Below are 20500 nucleotides of genomic sequence, written 5' to 3'. Positions count from 1 at the left end.
ATAAGACCTCTTTTATCCACCCTGATATTAAGCCACCACTCAACCCAAACAATAGTTGTATTATTTCTTGATTTCTCCCTGAATATAGTTTTTGAGTTTCTGTTCCAGCTGTGGGCCGTAAGAGAATGAACGAAACCCTGAATTTGCAGAGCCACTTGGATAAGAATACTTCATGCAACACTGCATTTTTGTAAATAACCAATATTTGATAGACATGAACATTCACTGTAGAATCTCGGCATGTGAATAGAATAAATTACCATTTCAATTGTGCCTCAGATTGAGAGAAATCACACAAGAGTGTTTGATATTAGCACTTGTATTTATTAAAGTGTTGTAAATTAGTAATTTAACAGATTTGATTTTTTTTTTCTCGCTCCTTCACATATGAGGTATATCTTTCCTTTATGCATAATGACAGCTTTGCTTAAAATAAATGTTTTGAGACATAAAAGTGAGAGGTATTGACAAATTTGAAATAGGACTTGCATCATTCTATCAAGTAACCAGTCATTTGGTTATTGGTTATTTATACACAATCAGAGGGAATATGAAACAGCAAAACAATTGACCCAAGCACAACAAGAAAAACAGTAATGGAAAAGACAAGAGTTCAGAGGCACTGAACTGAGAAAAAAACAAATGGTCTACAGCATTGTACATTGTTTATAGCCTGTAGTTTACAATACTTACATTTATTTCTTTGTCAGAAAGAACAAAAAAAGCAAAACAATGTGAAGAAAAGCAAGGACTAGACAGTTGGAAACACAGGCTAAGATTTCCAAACAATGAGGATGCTATTTATTTAACACCAGAAATCAATGCATAAAACAATGGCTGCCCAAAACAAAAGTACTAGATGAAAAATCTCCCATCTACAGTAAAGCAGAGATAATGAGTTGATGATTTACTTGGTGATCTGCATTACTGGGTATATATTGCATTGCTATACATGCTGTAGAATGCATAGATACATGCTGTAGAATAGAATAGAATAGAATAGAATAGAATAGAATAGAATAGAATAGAAACAGCTTTTATTGCTCCACAAAGGGGAAATTTGGGTGTAACAGCAGCAACAAATACATAGGTTCACTCAAAAAGGTCTTAAAGTGTTAAAAGCAATTTAAAAAGAAATAATAATAATAATAATAATAATAATAATAATAATAATAATAATAATAATAATAATAATAATAATAATGATAATAATAATGATAATATACTGTCACGACATAGTGACAGTTATAGTTCAGGAAGTGTATACAGAGATGACAGAATATCTTCCATTTATGGCATCTATTTTTAGATCAATGAGTAAACATCGGGCTGGAAAGAAAAAGAAACTAAAAGAAGAAGAAGAATTAAAAAATAAACATGTTGTCTTTTCAGGCGTTCCATCCAGCCCCAGGAATGTGATCTCCATAGTGAACGAGACCTCGGTGATCCTGGAGTGGCATTCTCCCAGGGAGACAGGCGGCCGGGACGATGTCGTCTACAACATCGTGTGCAAGAAGTGCAGAGCGGACCGACGCGCCTGTTCACACTGCGATGACAACGTGGACTTTGTGACTCGACAGCTTGGTCTGACAGAGACCAGGGTCTTCATCAGTAACCTGTTGGCTCACACCCTCTATAGCTTTGAGATACAAGCCGTCAACGGTGTCAGCAACAAGAGCCCGTACCCAGCACAACATGTCACCATAGACATCACCACCAACCAGGCTGGTGAGTCCCCAGTGTTTCCAGGTCATGATCATTTTTGCAGCTTTGAAAATAACAGAATCTACATCATTTGCTTCTACACCAGACGCAATTAAATGACGTATTTGACTTTTTTTTTTTTTTTTCCATGTGTCAGTAGATCAGTACCACCGTACTGGCTATATTTCATTTTACATTTGTGAAACTGCAAATTTTCTATTATGGCAACATGTTCTACTGTGAATCATTTTGCCTGCAAAAGGCATAATCTGGTACTATGTGCATTGCAGAGTTACATTTCATGGCTTAGCAGCCTTCATGCCTACTTCACAGCAAATGATGAGGGCTGTGAAGCGCGAGGGGAGACTGTTAGGAGATGTGTACATATTTGCAGTCTTTCTAAGCCCACCTTCTCTGGATTAAAGTAATTGCTTTCCTCTTTGACACCACAGCTGTGAAATTTATGCTCGGACCAAATGTGTAGTTTTTTCTATAGTTTTAGCCTGGACAAAATCGGCTCGCTGTTACTTTAGTCTTTCCTTTGTGGCCTTTTTGCTCACCAAATCTTGTGGCGGAAACAAGCCTACTGTACAGTCCTAATTTAACATTCTAATGTTAAGCTCTAAAATTGTGATTACATACATATGTATGGTCTTACTTTATCTTCCAATTAACATTTAGAGCAAAGTTTGTTAAAATAAAAAGAAGTATCTATCTATCTATCTATCTATCTATCTATCTATCTATCTATCTATCTATCTATCTATCTATCTATCTATCTATCTATCTATCTATCTATCTATCTATCTATCTATCTATCTATCTATCTATCTATCTATCTATCTATCTATCTATCTATCTATCTATCTATCTATCTATCTATCTATCTATCTATCTATCTATCTATCTATCTATCTATCTATCTATCTATCTATCTATCCACTTCTAGCAAAGATGAAAGAAGCCTCAAGTAAAATATGCTTGACATTAGTAAACATAGTTAGATATTGATGGGCTTTACATGGTATTTAAGTATTTTGTAAGTAATTTGCCATAATGGCGTTGTGCTGTTTACCTTAGTTAGGCCTGTCGCGATAAACGATAAATTAATTAATCGCACTATAAATTAAATCTATCGACCTCATTTTAATTATCGGCTTTATCGTCTCTTCCTGCAGTTTTTTTCTTTCTGTTGATGACACTGAATGAAAAAGGCTCACCTCCGGTGCTCTCCACTGACCCTCATTTCCTTAGTGTAATGTCCAGCGCACACTACACAAGTTGTCGGCCCATTTTCAAACCCTGAGAGACACATTAGCCGACAGAAATCTAGGCATAACGGTCGATCGGATTCGTCATGCCGTGTGGTGTCCAGCCACATGGGCACAAAATAATGGCTACAAGTCCAGTTAACTAATTTTAAAATCAGGCATTAATCAATGCTTTACTAGAATCTATCTGTGATGTATGTGGCTAGAGTTGGCTAAAGTCCTGACTGAATGAAAGTCATTATAACCTATTTATGACACGTTAACGAAGAACAGCTGAAAACTTGCCGGGTTTATCAACTGCGGTAACAATTTGGCTCCAACTTCTTCACTGTCATTTCTATATTATTTGCACGAAATGTTGAATAAATATTAATGTTTCCCATATAATTTCCAATGTCCGCTGGTCTTCGGGTTGCGCGGTGACAGCTGTTTGGGATTCCCCTCTAATTTCCCCGCGCTTTCTGATTGGCTACCTGTCACATTCAGCTTTAAGCTCCCAGTTGGGGAAAACCCCTGATTTAGATCGGAGTGGCTACGATGGTCTACCGTAACACACCGCACACTACAGGATGATCGGTTACGAAATCACCAGCGCCAACGATCTAAGATTGTCATAAGGGGAAATAGGGGCAAAAAATCGTGTAGTGTGAGCAATTGAATTAGGTAGTCAGATGTGCCCGTCTTCTCTATTTAGATCTAGTGATTACTGAAGGGCAATATAATATACAGACTTCATAATCTGCACTCTTTTGGTTGAATCCAGTATTTATTTCCACTTTCGCTTTATGTTGGTTAGTTTTTATTCAAGTACGTTTTTTGTAAATGGAGACTGAGAATTCATTTTATTTTTGTTTTTGTTTGTTTTGTTTATTTAGTTTGTCAGTTCCAGTGTTCTTTTGAAAATAAAGTGTATCTATCTATGGCAGGAAATTGCATGCTTGGACTTACGGTAGATATTTAATATCAGTTCTACCAATACTGAAAAATTCAAAGTAGAAAATAGGAAGAAAAGGAAAAAAAATCTGCTGCATTATAAGAAAATGTAATTTCTAGTGAGGAATAACTTGTGCTTACCCTTTTTGATAGATTTTTGCTCCGTTTAAATTGGAAACATTTTCTTTGGTTTGCTCCTGACTATCGAAACGAAGGTGAACAACATGATTGGATAAATGGAGGACTTCAAAAAGAATATCATAGCACTCACTACATCTATATCGGATATAAAGATTGTGCTAAAGAATTTGTAATCAGTCATTCAACTTGAGGGTAACGGTCTGCAAGCAAAGGACATTCAAAACAACAGACATTATGACCAGGTCTGGCTGTGCCAGCAAGTTCATCCTGAAAGCAGACTGCTCAAAGCTAAAATCTGTCACCGAAACCTTATAAAGTAATTGTAGTACCTACATTAGGCTTCTGGTACAGAGTCCAGGTCTCTGAAATCTGTCTAAATGTCAGGAAAAAGGGAAATGCTTTTTTTTTTATATGCAGCATATGTAAATATAGGAGAGTGAATATATTGCCCCATCCAGTGATGGAATACCACATGTCAAAATAATTCTATTTTAGTCCCTTTTTACCTTTAATTCTTGAATCAGCTTACTGTACATTTATCTTTGAGGCCAAGGAAATTATAATTGGGTTATCTCGATTTCTTTTTTGGATTGGAGTATATTTTGGAATTAAATTTGGCTTGGCTAGAGAACGGCATACCACATTTGATTACATCGACTCTCAGAGGAACATAATGACCAACTGCACTTGTCTTTTTCTGATGGGGACTTTGGAGAGGAATGGGAGGAGAGATAAATCAGAACAGAAAACTGGTTGATTTTTTTTTTCTACAGAAACATGGACCATGACAGCAGAAAGTGGGAAAAATGAGGGGGTAAATAGGTCTGACTATAAAGGTGGCCTAATGGTGCTGACTGTACCTATTTGACAGGCTAATAGCACACCTGACAGATAGATGTAGAAAGAGCATTGCCCATTCCTATTGTTGAGGCCTGTTTCAGTAATGAGGTTTCCTCCAGTAATCTTCCAGGCCCATGTCCATCTTTATGTGGCCCTTTTGTCACCAGGTAATTGCACTGTTCCTCACTTCAACTGGGGTTTTTAGCAGACGGCAACTGATAATGCAGAGGTATACAAAGGTATACAAAGAATTCATGGTTAGGATGTGCAAAACAACTGATGGAAAAAAAATACTCTCCTTCATTGGGGACACAAGGCCTGTAGCAATAAGGAATGGAACCTGCATTAGATTATGGAAATGTTCTTTATTTAAGGCATACATATTAAGTTAAATAGCAAAACAAAAATCAAAAACAGTGTTTTTTTTGTTGTTGTTTTTTTGTTTTTTTACAGCAGTTTCTGTGTAAGCTAATTGACATGTATGGATGAATATGCTGCTTTGACCCAGGGGGGGTAGGTCAGACAGATATCTGTCCCAGACAGGGATAATTTGTGGAGGCAGATTTTATGTATGTATTTTACACTAACCAAAAATGTTTATAAAGACTTATAAAATCGGTTTATTAATCTTTTTAATCTCCTACCTGTTTGTCTGACATCATATATATATATATATATATATATATATATATATATATATATATATATATATATATATATATATATATATATATATATATATTTCATACAGAAAATATGAGGAAAGAATAACCAGACTTTAATTTGAGCATATTTATTTGTGGTGAACAAAATCCTTTTTTTTTTCAACAGAAAGAAACAGCAGAGCAATTATTATTTGGATCAATTATTATTTGGATCAGTGCTGTCAATCTTATTTTGCTAATAGGAAAGCTCCACCTCTTTTCTCAAAGTTGGAACATACAGAGGGGTCTTTGACCAGTTCTTTGGAAAGTATAAACTCTGGGTGGACGTATATAAATTACAACATTTTTTTTTTTTTGCATGAATGAAGGACAGCTTATTTTTTTGATTATCATATGGAAAGTTATAAGTTTATGAAAATAAAATGTCATGAACCCCTTAGAAAAACAGGTGCTAAAGTGCTGAAAACTTTACATGTTTCCTAAGCCTTGTGAACCTTCTGTTAAATTAGTGTTGGATGTTTTATCTTAACATGTAAAACATAAAAAAAATCTTCAGAATTTAGGACAAACAAAAGCAAGAAACTGCAGCTTTAACATCTTTCATTAAGATTTTGTGGTATCATGATCTTCGAGTTAAAAGATGAATTTCCCAGAAAGACAAGCATTGTTTTGTTTTTTGGTTTTTTTCAACTGAAAACATCATTAATTTTGATATTTAGAAGATAAATTGGGCTGTTTCTTCCAACTGACAAAGGTAATGATCCATTTTTGTTTACCTTTGTAAGGTAAACCGACTTCAGTGTTGGCTTTTGTTTGGCAGAGAAACTTCATCTTCAGCTGCATAAACTTGTGGTGTTAGAGTAGAGAAGTAAACTGGTTATTACAGATGTGAGAGGACGAAAAGTGGAGTTTAGGGGGCGGCCTCGATGTGGACATAGCATGAACCAATGAGACCATTTAACTGCCCTCAATCCTGGTGTGTGTCTGAGAAAAAGAACTGATCAATAGTGTGATTTAGGAGTTCATTTATGGCCCTTTGCTCTCTAGGAGATACATACACCCACAGAAACTGAGATACAACCCCAGAAAGGTGATATACTGCGCCTTGTAAGGCGATTATTCATGACTGTCCTAGTTTTAGTCCTATTTGTCTGTTGTCCAAGGAGAAATAAATTAACTTTTTTCATGCCATATCGTTGCATTTTGACATAACATGACACTACCTACTTGTAGTGAATTCATTAAAATTGTGAAAAGAAGAAAAGACAAATGTGAGGTATAGTTACATAGCTACCTAATACACAATAGCGCTATGATCTCACTAGCACAGCCTTCTTGACCTAGATTATGTGCCAAACATCTCTCAGACCACAGAAATGCCAATTACATCTACAAACAATCCTGCCTTGCTTGGCTGGTGTTTGGAGAGCTGTTCCCGCAGAAAGACAAACATCGCTGTCCTCGGCCTTGGACAAGTCCGATCGGGTGGGTCATATTCAAGATAGTGAGACCCAGTACACTCGACTGAACTCCAAACAACCGGATGAATTAGAGACATCTGCACCGTTTGGAGCACTTGAATCAGATGAGATGTTAGGCAAACAATGTCCCAAGGAGATATTCAGGACACCATTCATTCTGTCTCTCCGGTTTACATTTGTTTAAGGGGTATTCCAGACCCCACCAGTTTCATCATGTGAGAGCTGTCATGACTTCCTCGTCTGCCTTTTTTTAAATTTCATCTGATGTTTATTTCTACTGATGTTAGATCCTGTTCCTGGATCCAAAAGGTGAGGGATTAGCTGCAGGAGAGAGAAAGAAAAAAAAAAAAAGAAAGTGTCAACCTGAATGCTTTCTAAACCCAGATGTCACTTCTGATGTATTTATACTGTATAATAAGTGACAGTGGGCATGGTGTTGATGTCTTTATGCATTTGAGCCAGTGTGAATTGGCTTACAAGGTGAATTGGCTCCTTTCTCTCTCTTTTTTTTTTAAACTTTTTTACACATATGCCTATATGTGAAAAAAAATTCAGAATCCTCCTTGTATGACGTGATTTTGAAATATAATTCAAGCCAGTAGTATCTGAGGGAAGTCCGTGGTGCTGAACTGATCCCTCTTTAAGATGTTTGAGAGAAAGCCATTACTATGTAGTCATGGCTGGCTTGGCCTTCTGAGCCCCTGTTAATAAGGTAGCGGTCGTCTAACCTATGGCTTTGACTGCAGCACAGCACATGACTGAGCTTCTCTCCTCATATGAAACTTTGAATTCCTATTAGTTCATGGTAGTGTGACAGAATCTAAACGTAAAAAAGAAAAGATTATATTTTTAGCTGCTAATGTCTATTTTATTTGCTGTGTTGAAAAGGACTTGACTCAGAAGTTTATACTTTTTTCTAAAATGCAACTAACTAAAATTGAATTAAGTTTTCCATCAAGGAAGGAAGGAAGGAAGGGAGGGAGGGAGGGAGGGAGGGAGGGAGGGAGGGAGGGAGGGAGGGAGGGAGGGAGGGAGGGAGAGAGGGAGGGAAAAACCTTGCAAAAGTTTTTCTTAGAACATCTTTTGAAATTTCTCACATTTTTTCAGGATACAACTAGAAACTTAATTATGTTTTATATAATTTTGTGATAGACCAACACACAGTAGTTTATATTTGTTAAGTTGAAGGGAAATAATAAATAGGTTTACTATTTTTATTTTATTTTTTTACAAGTAAAATTAAAAAGTGTGGTTAGTGTTTTTTTAGCCCCACTGTGTCGATAATTTGCAGAACCGCCTCACTGCAATTGCTGCCTCTTACTGCACTCACTAGTGTCAAATATTTTGGCGTTTGTCTCTCCAAGTTTGGACATTTTGAGACAAAAATGTTACCTTTTGATCTCTTTGTTCAGATTTAATCGAGAACATCTGTAAATATTCCTTTTCAAGCCTTGACACAGATGCTCAGCTAATTTTAGGTACTTTGACTGGACATGCTTAGAATCATTATCACGCTAAAAGGTGAAACTCTGTCCTACCAGGAGGACTTTTGCAGCTGCTAACAGGCTGTCTGCAAGATTTACAAGTATCTAGCACCATTTGTCCTTCCATCAACTCTGACCTGCTTCCCTGTCATTGCAGAAAAAAAACTAACAAAACATCCTATAAGCACAGTGCTGCCACCACCAACTTTTGGAAAATAAAAGGTACATTTAATGCACAGAATATTGGGCAATATACATGTTGGCAAGTGCAACTCCCTAAAAGAGTGACAAGAAATGTATGTTAGATGTTAGATGTTCAGGCTTTGGGGCATTATTTTATGACTTAATCCTGCTTCAAACTATCATTTTATAGCTGGCCTATGTTTTCTTGTTCTTTATGGTTATCTTCAATCACGGTAACTAAATGCAAACTTCTATAAAGATTAAACTACTCAGGGAATCTAGGTGCACTGAATTTATATAGGGTTATCAGAGGAAATGGGGGCTGAAAACAAATGCATGCAATTTGTTTGAAAAGATTTTTGCTTTTAGATGGAACTGAGGACCACTTGCGAACTATGCACTTCTTTGTGGCATTCTATTCCATAAAACTTAGGGTAACACTACTTTTGCAAAGCCTTATATGTACACTGTGAATGACAAATAAAAAAAAGTAGTGGAAGACATTCAGCCTAGTTTGGAGTACAACCAATACAAGACACATTTTCTGCCGTAGTATCTCTGTTGGTTAAAAACTTTCATTCGAAGATGTCGCCCATAAGGTTCATTTCTCTATTTGCTAGTCAGATAAGCCCCACTCAGCTGGTGTTAACAGCTTTATGCCAACTGGAGAAAAGCTTATCCTTTTATTGAAATCATGGAAAATTTGTCTTTGAGAAAAAAAAAACTGTTTTTCTGCAGTTTGCCTTTAGAAATGTGCATAAACGTGTACGTATCTGGGAACACATTCATGAACAGATCTGAGTAAATGTTAAATTTGCAGTTGATGTTGGCAAATGGTTGCATAAATTTATAGTTTCTGTGCTTACAAGTAAACGAAAGCAAGGGCATCACTTTTGTACAATAAGGTTGGCTATTGCAGGTTAGATGTCCTTCCAGTTTAAAAGGAATACACCTCTAAATCATTGATGCACAGCAACAAGTCCAATATGCTGGAACCTTGATGCTAAATTAAAATCATAGCAGCTGCACACAGAAGTTTCCATAATGAGAACAGAAGTTTAGTTTGATGTCAGATGCACATAAAGTTTGTCTGTCATCCGTATTACACAGTTGATTAAACCTTCAAAGGTAAATACGTTTTTCTTTTTTTTTCATTCTTTCACCATCTTTTTTGATCCATCTTTCTCCATCCTCCTCTTCTTCTTGCCTCTTTCTGTCCAAGTCAGACGCTTGAAGGCTTTGACTTTGATTAATGGTGAGCCGAGCTCCGCATTAAAAGCCAGGGGCTGCAAGTGGGGCTAGATAAAAGTGGAGCACAAGGAGCAAGGGATTGGTGGGATGGAGGGTGGAGAGGGAAGCATTGGGACACAGTCACCAATCACTGTCAGCATCATTGTCCCAGGGTGACAATGGGACGCACTTGGAGAGGACAGCAGAGCTTCATTGAGCTGGATCTCACCCTCATACAACCACAACACATTGTCTCTGACAGGCTCGTCACACGTAGGTTACGAGGGCACATTAAAAAAAAAGTGTAAAGGATCCGTTTTCTGTTCAACTCATCTCAGAATCACAAGCTCTGTTCATGTAAGAGACATTAACAAGATACCCATGTTGATTAAAAGGTCTATATCAAAATATTTACAATTCATCCTTTCATTTTTGTTCAGGGTTGCAGTTCAAAAAATGTTATAATAGTTCCTGTCTAAATTTAGGAAATCTATAAACAAAAACATGGAAGGGAAAAGACATTGGCACTATGCTGCCAAGAAGCAGACGAAGATTGCAAGAGTTATCTTGTGTTTGAGATAGGGGTGCAAATGATCAATTAATCAGTTGTTCTAAAGTTTACTGATCCTATTAATCTGCTAATGATTAATTGAATGCTTATGGTGAACAAGGCTGACGATCTTTCCATAGCAAGTTCATTATATTAAAACAATGTTTGTGTAAACTGTATTAAATACTTACTGCCTAAACGGAAAATTGAGAATCTCAGACATCCTCAATCTCAGACATGTTTATAAAATATAACATAAGCTATTAAGTTGCTGAATAGAAACATAAAAGATGAAACAAGTTAAATATGTGAAACACTTAATCCCACATGAACAGAGATGTTTATAGTCTGTGAGGAGCACTGCAGACTTTGCTCACCACTCTGGATCGACAAAGTGGACAGAAACTGTGATATAGCTTTCTGCTGCCAGGGAAGTCAAATTTCATTTAAGTAACGTTTTATATATTCTGCATTTCAATAAAATATTCAATAAACATAAATGTGCATTGTAGTTGTGCTACAAAATGGCACCAAGTGCCCGGAAAATACATAACACTGCCTCTGTAACGGAGAGAAATGTCCTTTTTCTTTGTTGCCAAATAGCAACTACACGTCTACTTGACACGGTCTTGTTAAAATGATTATAATTGCACATAAACCCTACAAAGTTTTGATTAGCTGTTAAAGCTCTACAAGTATGGAGCCATAGGTGAATTAGTGAACATTATCTTATAGTTTGTTTTATTTAACCAAGGCTCAATCCAGACATGTATAAAAAGAAACACTTAATGAACAAGACTTTGTTTATGCACCTGAAAGCATGAACTGAATTGCAGCCAGAGAAACAGAGCTTCCCTGCACGGCATCTTTTCCCCACTGCAGGAATTTCTGAGTGGAGCACCCATCCCCAGGGTCTGTCAGGAACAGTGTGCCTGTGGCCGGTAATTGATAATGCGGCCCAGGCAGCCCTCACCCTGGTCAGTGGAGCGTGAACTAGCCTGAGAAGTAGAGAGGCTGGAGTGCACCGAGGTAAAGCTCAGCTCTCACATCGCTGTGTGGAGAAATAAGGGAGGGAGGGGCGAGAGGTGAGAGCCAACAAGGGCAGCCGGGGCATAATCCACAAAAACAGACCCTTTCACTCCTTCTCATTTGCATTTTCCCCATGCAGGAGTATAGCATGACACTCAAACTTACTGATCGAAAATGAAAGTTGTAGAATAATGGCCAACTCCGTACAAAACGTGACAATCCCATAATGACAAGAGGATTGGGATATTTTTATTTCAGTCTTGTGCAGAGGGAAGACATGGAGCTGGGAATAATCTATAGAAAACAAAGGAAGGAGGGTTATCATGAAAGGTCTCTTTGATGGGAGGTTTTTGAGAAGAATGCTGATTATCATGTGGGGTTAAAACCTGCCTTTGTTGTTAAGAGTCAAATACCTGATAGACACAAAATGTTATGAGAACAGAAATTGACTGAAATTCTCAAATTAGCATTATAGGATAGGATATAATGTATTTATATTTTATCATTTAAACTTTAAATAAAAAAACAAAACAAAAAAATAACGCACTTTTAAACAACTGGGTAGACAGATAATTGTGATGATTAGAACTGCTTATTCCCATTCCCTTATTACTCAAATTAAATAGACAGCACAGAGATATATATCATAAATGAAGTGTGTTGAATGATTTGTGTGATTGGATAGAATGACATTGCAGAGGACAAAAATGATCAAGGTGCCTTGTATCTAGATTAATTGACTGACCAGATGTGTGCAGTCAGGCGTGTGGCAGCTGAAGGGTGGAAAATTCTCGTCGGCGTCACAAAATGTTTGCATTTTACTGATATCTTTAACAAATGCACAAATTTAATAAGTAACATTTCACATTACACAACTGAGTTCATGATGAATCGACAGCTTTTGGGGATGTGGCAATTAATTGTTTATAAAGTGTAATTGTGTGTTTACTGCGTGTATGATCTCATATTTCACAATATTCAAGATTCAAGCCATAGTTCATAGATTGCCAAATGTTTCTTTTCAAAGTTTTCCCTTGGCCTCCAGAGGCTCTAGTGTGCTTGACCCTCTTTTGCATAAAGCAACTGCACCTCAACTTTATTTAAATAAGGCAGAGCTAGGGTGACACTCGACCTCCTGAAATGCGACATGCCACTACAGAAGGCATTGCAAGGCTGTACACTCAGTCACTGAATAGGAAACATTAACATGATTTATACTTTGGATATATTACATTACAACTCCTATATTCAGACCTACTCAACCCAACAGCAGATTAAATTTTAAATCAGTCCTGGATGGACTAATGTTATGGTACTCCGGTTGCAACTCAGACAGAGTCCTTATATCTGTAACTGAGAACAAATGCAAACTTTAAAAGAGGAGTCAAATCTACTTTTGATTTATATGTTATGGCCAGGAGATTCGTAATATTTGCTCCGATAATACTGGAACATTACCGGAATAGTCTTTTATCAAGCGATTTTAAGTTATTGATTATTGATTTACTAACAATATTTTCCTCTAGTTAAAGCAGGATCATATTCTTGGAAATGTTGAATAATTGTAGTAAGTATATTTAAAATCTGCAAGAGGTTTTATTAAGTAATTGGCATACCAGCTTGCAAAAGATTATTATTACTGTTTTGTTATCCTGTCTGCCACCAAGCCAGGTTTTCTTTTTCCCTTCTTTTTCTTTTTTTGATCTGTCAAGAAATTGTGTGGTATTAACTTCACATTATTGCCACCTATACCACACATATTGCAACTGAGTACTACAAGTACCAATCTTGCAGGAATTACTTGGTAATAATAAATCGAACACCCAAAATACACTGTGTAGATTCCCTGCATGTAAAGCAAACAGGTAGATCCTTAGGTGTGCCCATTGTCGGACTTACTTCAGACTGGATTTTACGTCTTATTAAAAGGTTTTTACATTTTCATGTTATACTATTGTAAAATATTTCTGCAGATATGTGACAACATAGAAATTGTTTAGCAGGAGCTTTGTAAAAATAAACATGGTCATGGTACAGAAAAAAAGTTTGAAAATCGTATATAATTTTTCTTTAACTTCACAATCATTGTGAAGGGACGACTAAGCTAGGAGTTCATCTAGTAACTAGTGGTTTGCCGATTTGTCCTTGGGGAAGACGCTTATCTTGCCTTGCCTGCTGGAGGTGGTTAGAGGGCCTGGTGGCGCTGGAACATGGCAACCTCGCCTCTGTCAGACTGCCCTAGACTAGCTGTGGCCTCAATGTAGCTTACCACCATTAATGTGTGAATGTGTGCATGAATGAGTGAATGGCCGAATGTAGTGTAAAGAGCTTTGGTGTCCTCTGTAAAAGCACTAAAGAAAAACAGGCCATTTGACACTACTGCTTGGGTTTTATCCATCACTGTTACAACCCTTTGAGTCCAGGGCTGCACAAAGTGTAACACAATTTGAAAAAAAAAAAAAACATGAAACTGAAAAAACTCAACTTGGCATCCCATTCATTTATCTTCAGGGCTTTACAAATATAAAGGAAGTAAAAACTTCAGGGTTTCTAAGGCAGTCCACTGATGATGAGGTAGTGGTTCCTGGTGTGACAGTGGGCTTGCAAGAAAGAAAGAAAGAAAGGACAATGGTTAGAAAGGAACTAGTAAGAGGAGCAAAATAACTGTACTTATGTTTTTTTTTTCTTTTTACTATCTCGATTTTTGCAGCCCCATCAATTGTTCCCATCATGCACCAGATCAGCTCCACCATGAACAGCTTCACACTATCATGGCCTCAACCGGAGCAACCCAACGGCATCATCCTTGACTACGAGTTGCGCTACTATGAGAAGGTAAGCTGTGCTGCAAGGGCGTACATTTGCATGAGTGTTTTATTTTTTTTTCCCAGTTGAATTTCTTTCACTTGTGCTCTTCATATGTTGTATATGTTACATGTGATGCTGCAGAATCTAAGCTCCTGGATATCTGCAAGCTGTTCCCCTGGGTTGATAATATGTCCAGTCCCTTCGCTCCCTCCGCCTCTCCCACTGTTCTTTGGTTTCTGCTGCTGATGAAGTGAAAAGGCTGACCTCTGCACCAGGCCCACTCTGCACAGTGCAGTAACCCTGTCCCACTGTGAAAATGCATTGGGTCTGGAGGGAGGTCGCATCGACCTGTCTCCTCACACACAATACGTCTGCTTTATTAAGTCACCAGCACTACCCTTCGGTTACTACGCTGCTTTAGTATTGACCTGTAGGCTTTTCCCAAGGCCTCGAACATAATAAAACTCAGACACCGGAGACTTCAGCATTTTGGTTTTTGGCCTTGTTTGTCTTTCTAAAGCAGATCCATATAAAGACCAGTCATGCATAGGTTCTTTTTTTTTTTGCAAGTCTTTATCATTCTAGAACTGTTTTGAGACTTAGTTAACCTTCACCATCTTCTGTTTTCCACATAGAAGATAATAATCAATATAGATTTATTAATGTGTGTGTGTGCATTTTTTGTTATTGTTGAATTCTTTGCTTCTCACAAACTCGCTGTGTCTTAGGTTCCTGGATCGATATTCGCAGTGCCAGCTTAGAAAAGTTTTGTCACGTTAAACATTTCCTATTGGGACAAGAAACAATTGCTATTTAAAAATGATGTTGCATTCAGAATCGTAGGTCTAATGTTGTTTTTCCTTTCTGAGGTTTCACAGCTCAGGGAGCTGAATCCGACTGTCATGGCTCTGACAAACCTTATCCACCAGGCAGCTTAGTGTCATGTAAATACCACTTACACGGCCCACGTTACCTCATGAATATCAATCAAACCTGATGTTTAGTTTAGAGCTTCCTCAAACAAATAGATAAATACAGCATAATCACAAATTAGTGAACTATCGGGGACATGATTGCTAATTGCACTGGGATAATTCAGGTGATGACTGAGGCTGTGCTCCATGCTGCCAGGCTGAATGTACCTACATCACCCCCTATTTGTTCCAGACTCGAAACGTCTTATCTGTGTAGAAAACGTTCCACCGTGTGAGAGTGAGTAAGACACAGAAGGTGAGTCAAAGTGATTGCTTTGTGACACACTGGGCTGTCGAGATGAGATTTCCCCTTTGGTGGTCCTCTTTTGACACTCCGTATTTTGGATCTGACAAGGCTTTTCACACATTCTAAACAGACTTTCCTTCAGTCAGACACCCCTGACGGAGATGTCAGAGATGTGTTTTTATACCCGATTAAGCGCCAAATCTGTCTCCATCCCTTTCCCTGTCTCTCTTGCTCTCTCTCTTTATATATATATATACCTATACTTATATATATAAAAAGTTTTAATGTCTCTTCAATAACACACTAGCTCACCGCACATGGAATATCACGCTGTAAATGCTGTCATTCATGTGACCAGATTAATTGTCCATTAGCAGATCCAGAGCGGCTCTGCATGGCTGTTCTCAGATTTTAGTACGTACTTCATGGTAGCCGAACCAAGCCGAGTACTGTGCACGGAAGCGATTTGATTGACAGCTGAGGGCGTTCAATGATTGGCTCGTGATTTATGTCACTGAAAACTCCCAACCACATTGTGGTTTAGCTGTGGACCACAGACATGCCGTATGCTATCAGAGAGCTTTTCAGTGTTTAGGAGCATAGTTGTGAGTTTAACAATCTCTATCAGCACCAGGAACACGTGCCTTATTTTTTTTAGTGACCATTATGGCTAAGTGCCATAATGTAATTATATTTATATACATTGTGAAATAATCAGCTGATCTTAGTCTTTCTAAGACGTAATTAAATATCTAGGTTTTTTTGAGTCCATCAAAACCACAACCTGGAGATTGTCCATTGCTGAGTGTCTCTGCAAACATCAGCAGAGAGTTGACCACAACTACTGCGCACTCACAGCCCGGCCACAATACTGAGAAAGAGATCTGCAGTGGAGATGCTCACCACTGGTGTTGAACCAAACCGCACATTAATCGGTTAGAGTGCAACTTGCCAGTGGAAAAGCACCTTAATATTCTCTAACAAACTTCTTAAAGGCTTTATAAATAGCTGCACTAGGACTAAATTACTGAATTCCACATTGTATTCACTAAATAGATGAGCATTGAGAATTGATAACACTGGATTATATTTCAGGGTTGCAAAGTAGAGGGTTGTGAATTAACAACGCTGTGTGTTAATTTATCCTTATTATATCCTTATTAAAATATACCTTAGTTTTAAGGTTGTAATGTGACAAAATACCTGGAAAATGTCAGGGGATGTAAATACTTTGGTTATTCACTAAAAACTTTAAATTTTATTATCTTATTAATATCATTGTTATGTGTAGTTTGTCACATCAACATTCAGCACAAAATGTAGGTGGTAATGACGAGTAAAAGACACATTTCCGTTTTTTTTTTAAACTTGGAATCCTAACTAGATGTTAATAGATGTTCACCCAGCAGATGCCTCTCTCTTCTTTAGGCTGCCTACTTATTCCAAAGTAAGTGTTCCCAGGACCTTAAATTGCACAGCAAGATTAAATGATTTAAACCCTTTCAGAGGAAAGGGGGGAAACATCTCATCCTATCTTTTCTCTTCCTTTTTTTCGTCTAGTTGCCTGAAAATTTGGGGAGGGAGGAAATAAGTCTACATAGTGGAGGTCAGGCCCTCCATTAGGCTGGAGCAGAGCAGCCACCCGCTCTGGTTGCAGACAGCTCTGATGGTGTCAGGAAGAGGGTGCATGCGTGCGTGCGTGTGTATGTGTGTGTGTGTGCGTGGGGGTGTGCGTGTGTGTGTGTATACAGCTGGGTGTGAGTCTGTGTAGTTGTGTATGTGCAAAACCCACCAGCATTGCAGGTGGATCCATTCTGGTTAACAATAGTGAAGTCATGCAGCAGTGTTAGGAAAGGCAGGCAAAAATCCAAGGTTTTACATGCTGGGCACAATGAACTCTCCCGTGTAAAATTAGTGATGACACAAATTAAAAGGCGACTTTATATACTTACTTTCCGCAATTCTCAAGTTGACCACATTTTGTGGATACATGTAGATGTTTGAGGGGCAAGTTCATCTCTGAATACTGTTCTTTATTTACCACACCACAGTCCTCAATCAAAAGTCTTCACATTTTCTTGTGCATGCTTACTTTTTTCCCCCTCTTGATTTTTACTCCCACATTGAATGTATGCAAAGAATAATGGCAAAGGAAGATGGTTGCAAAGTATATGGGGAAGAATATTAAAGATTAGAGAGAATTAAAGAAAGTTAACTTGAAAAAAAGACAATGCATTCACATTAATAGACATACGATTGATAAACTAAGGTAAAAAAGATAGAATTTGTACGTTTTAAATGTCAGTTTTAGAGCATTTCTACTTTATCAGGGTCTTAGCTAGTTTCATTATAAGCAGTTTGACAATGACATGATTAAAGGAACAATTTCCTGAGCTATTTTTGTTTTACAAAACTAGAAATACTAGAATTTGTGTTCATAAACTCCTCGGTTTGTCTATGTGTGTGCCGGTTATTTGCATGCAAGCAACTGTTTGAGCCTGTGAAGAGGACACATGGTATCCCACCATGTTTGTCCTTTCGCCAAGTGGCCATGCTGTGCATTTTGGGTTGGTTGGCAATTTTTGAAAAACAGACACACAAGTAAAATAAAAAATCATTTTTGTTGTCCAATATGACACAGCTTTCAGTTTTGAATCAGATATGATGTCTCACAGGGCTTTATTAAAGTGGTGACTTTGAGAGATGTGTTTTCAACTGATAAAATGCTACAGATTTCACTGTAACTGTGAAAATGAAAGAAAATAATAGATAGTATTTCCCCGTAGAGCTTCATAGTCACCAGGGCCTAAAAATCCAGATCACTTCAGTTGTAATGATCTCTATGAAATTAGTGTCGATGTAAAAATCGTGGAGTTACAGCAGTGCTGAAAACATTTAGAATCAACTAGCTAGTCATGCAGCAACATCATAATTCTTTTGTTTATCTTTACTGCCTTTCTGTAAATAAATTGCCGCACAAAGCATGAAGTGAAACATAAAATAACAAAACCAGTAAAATTTAACTCGACTTTTTGAAAAGAATCACAGCAGATTATGTGAAAGCAAATGTCTGACAAGGAAGGCACTTTTTGTTAAACACATTGCCAGTTTAAGATTAGTTGAAAGAAAAAATATTTTACTGGACAGACCCAAAACCAAAAGCTAAATGCTTTTGTTCACTCAGGGACTCGGGACTCCAGAAAGGGGTGAAAATGAAAAATTCACCATACTTCTAGTACTGTTTGATCACATTGTCACCTTCTGAAAATGAATAAATTTTTGCCAACAGTGATTTCTAAAAAAAAAAAAAATCTCTAGAATAACATGTAAGCTTTAACACATTTTTGAGAATTTTGCATTTGGTTCATTTAAATATTCATGTCCTTGTTGTGTTTAACATGTAAAGCAGCAATGGGTAATTCTCCCCCCACCCCACCAACTCCCAAAATGAGCTGCCTGTGACTCATATTTCATGACATTCACAATATATGACCCTCTTTATGAGCTCTTCAATTATGGAATGTTTGTGACACAAAAAGAGAAATTATGACCATGTATACCAAAAATCGCCAAGGGGTTAAATTGTACTTCATTGAAACAATGCAAAATGCTGCCACTGTGCTGTCACTTTGCTCTTTGTTCATAACTACAGTAGTTGAGTTAAAATGCAAAGAACTGGTAGGAATATTTTGTAACAAATCACAGTACATAAATATTAGCTGATATTTGTTTCAGATAGTACTCTAAAAGGGTTTAAAGCTATGGCAAAGTGTTCAGACATTCTGAACACTTTATGTCACCCCTAATATTGCAGAAAGGGGAGTTTTTTTATCTGCATGGAGATATAAGCAGCAGTGTAAGGTTTCAGTGATACTTTTCAAATGGTGGAACAATCAGCAAGAAGCAAAAGACGAATGTGAAACAGGTTTTGGCACCACTGCAGAAAATGAGTGCAGGGGATTTTGGTTGGGATGAATTCGGCTTTTGAACAAGGTCACATCTAAAGGGAATATGATCATTGATCATGGATAGTCTGCTGTAGGCAGAGGCATTGGAAATATGCTGAAGAATTATTTGAGTGCCCACGAGATGACTGAAAGTCATGAGTTTTCTACAGAGAAAAAAAAAACACATCACACAGAACCACTGGACCTGGCATCACCACCTATTACTTTCTTTCTAGATCTTCCTATCTAATTTTATTCATCTTTGTAGGATTTCCATGAACGTTGTCAGGTGAAAAATATTCTTATATACTGTTATATACGATCCTAAAGTTACTTTTTACTGTGCAGTTAATGTTCCACACATTTCATTCCACTGGTAACATCTTATTGTACTTACATAAAAAAATAAATAATAATGTACCACTTCAATGGTTAGGTTTATGAAAATCACAGCTATTCTAGTGGTTCTAGTTCTAGGTTTGCGTGCTATAAATTAACAATAATAAAACCAAACCCTATTTCTCTCATAGTAGTAATATGGATTTGTATCTAAGAAGATGTAAGCCATTCCAGGAGCAATTTAGTTACAGTTTATTTCTTTTTTTTATGTTTAATTAGCACATTTCTATGAAAGAGTCTAAGTATGGCTGCTATATAGCTTCATAGAGTACACATAAACATATTCAAACCTAAATATTAATTATCACATTTCTGTTCACAGATAGTATTTAAAAATACGTCTATAGTGAGACTAGCCATAATATGTTATGGCTCTGTCACTTTGCTGAATGCTCTGATGATCATTTCCCACAGTGCTTCCTGTCTGTCACCTCTGGCAATGATTTTGATTGGCTGCTCCGCCATCTGCCTTCCCACCTGCAACTTACTCTTGATTTAGTAAGTTGGGGTGTGGTCCTCCTAATCCCCAATTGACTGGCAGCAGGGAAGGACCTCTCATAGCTGGAAGCTCCTCCTGGCAAGGCTTTCCATTGGCTATCTTCAAACCCGCTGGT

The 20500-nt window shown here is 37.4% G+C and overlaps 1 protein-coding gene across 2 annotated transcripts in view; it reads left to right on the top strand.

Moving 5' to 3' along the window:
• Positions 1–20500, top strand: part of ephb1 (EPH receptor B1) — a 170901-nt gene that overhangs the window by 111512 nt on the left and 38889 nt on the right. For both annotated transcript variants that reach the window (XM_081597723.1, XM_081597722.1), the window contains exons 5-6: positions 1393–1728; positions 14222–14346. In XM_081597723.1, the coding sequence (XP_081453849.1) occupies positions 1393–1728; positions 14222–14346 (461 nt within the window). The remainder of the gene's footprint in view (positions 1–1392; positions 1729–14221; positions 14347–20500) is intronic.

Source organism: Poecilia reticulata, chromosome 17 (assembly GCF_904066995.2).
Source record: "Poecilia reticulata chromosome 17, P_reticulata-male-v2, whole genome shotgun sequence".
Taxonomy (NCBI): domain Eukaryota; kingdom Metazoa; phylum Chordata; class Actinopteri; order Cyprinodontiformes; family Poeciliidae; genus Poecilia; species Poecilia reticulata.
The sequence above is the reverse complement of the archived record's forward strand: the minus strand, read 5'-3'. Positions and strand labels throughout refer to the sequence as shown.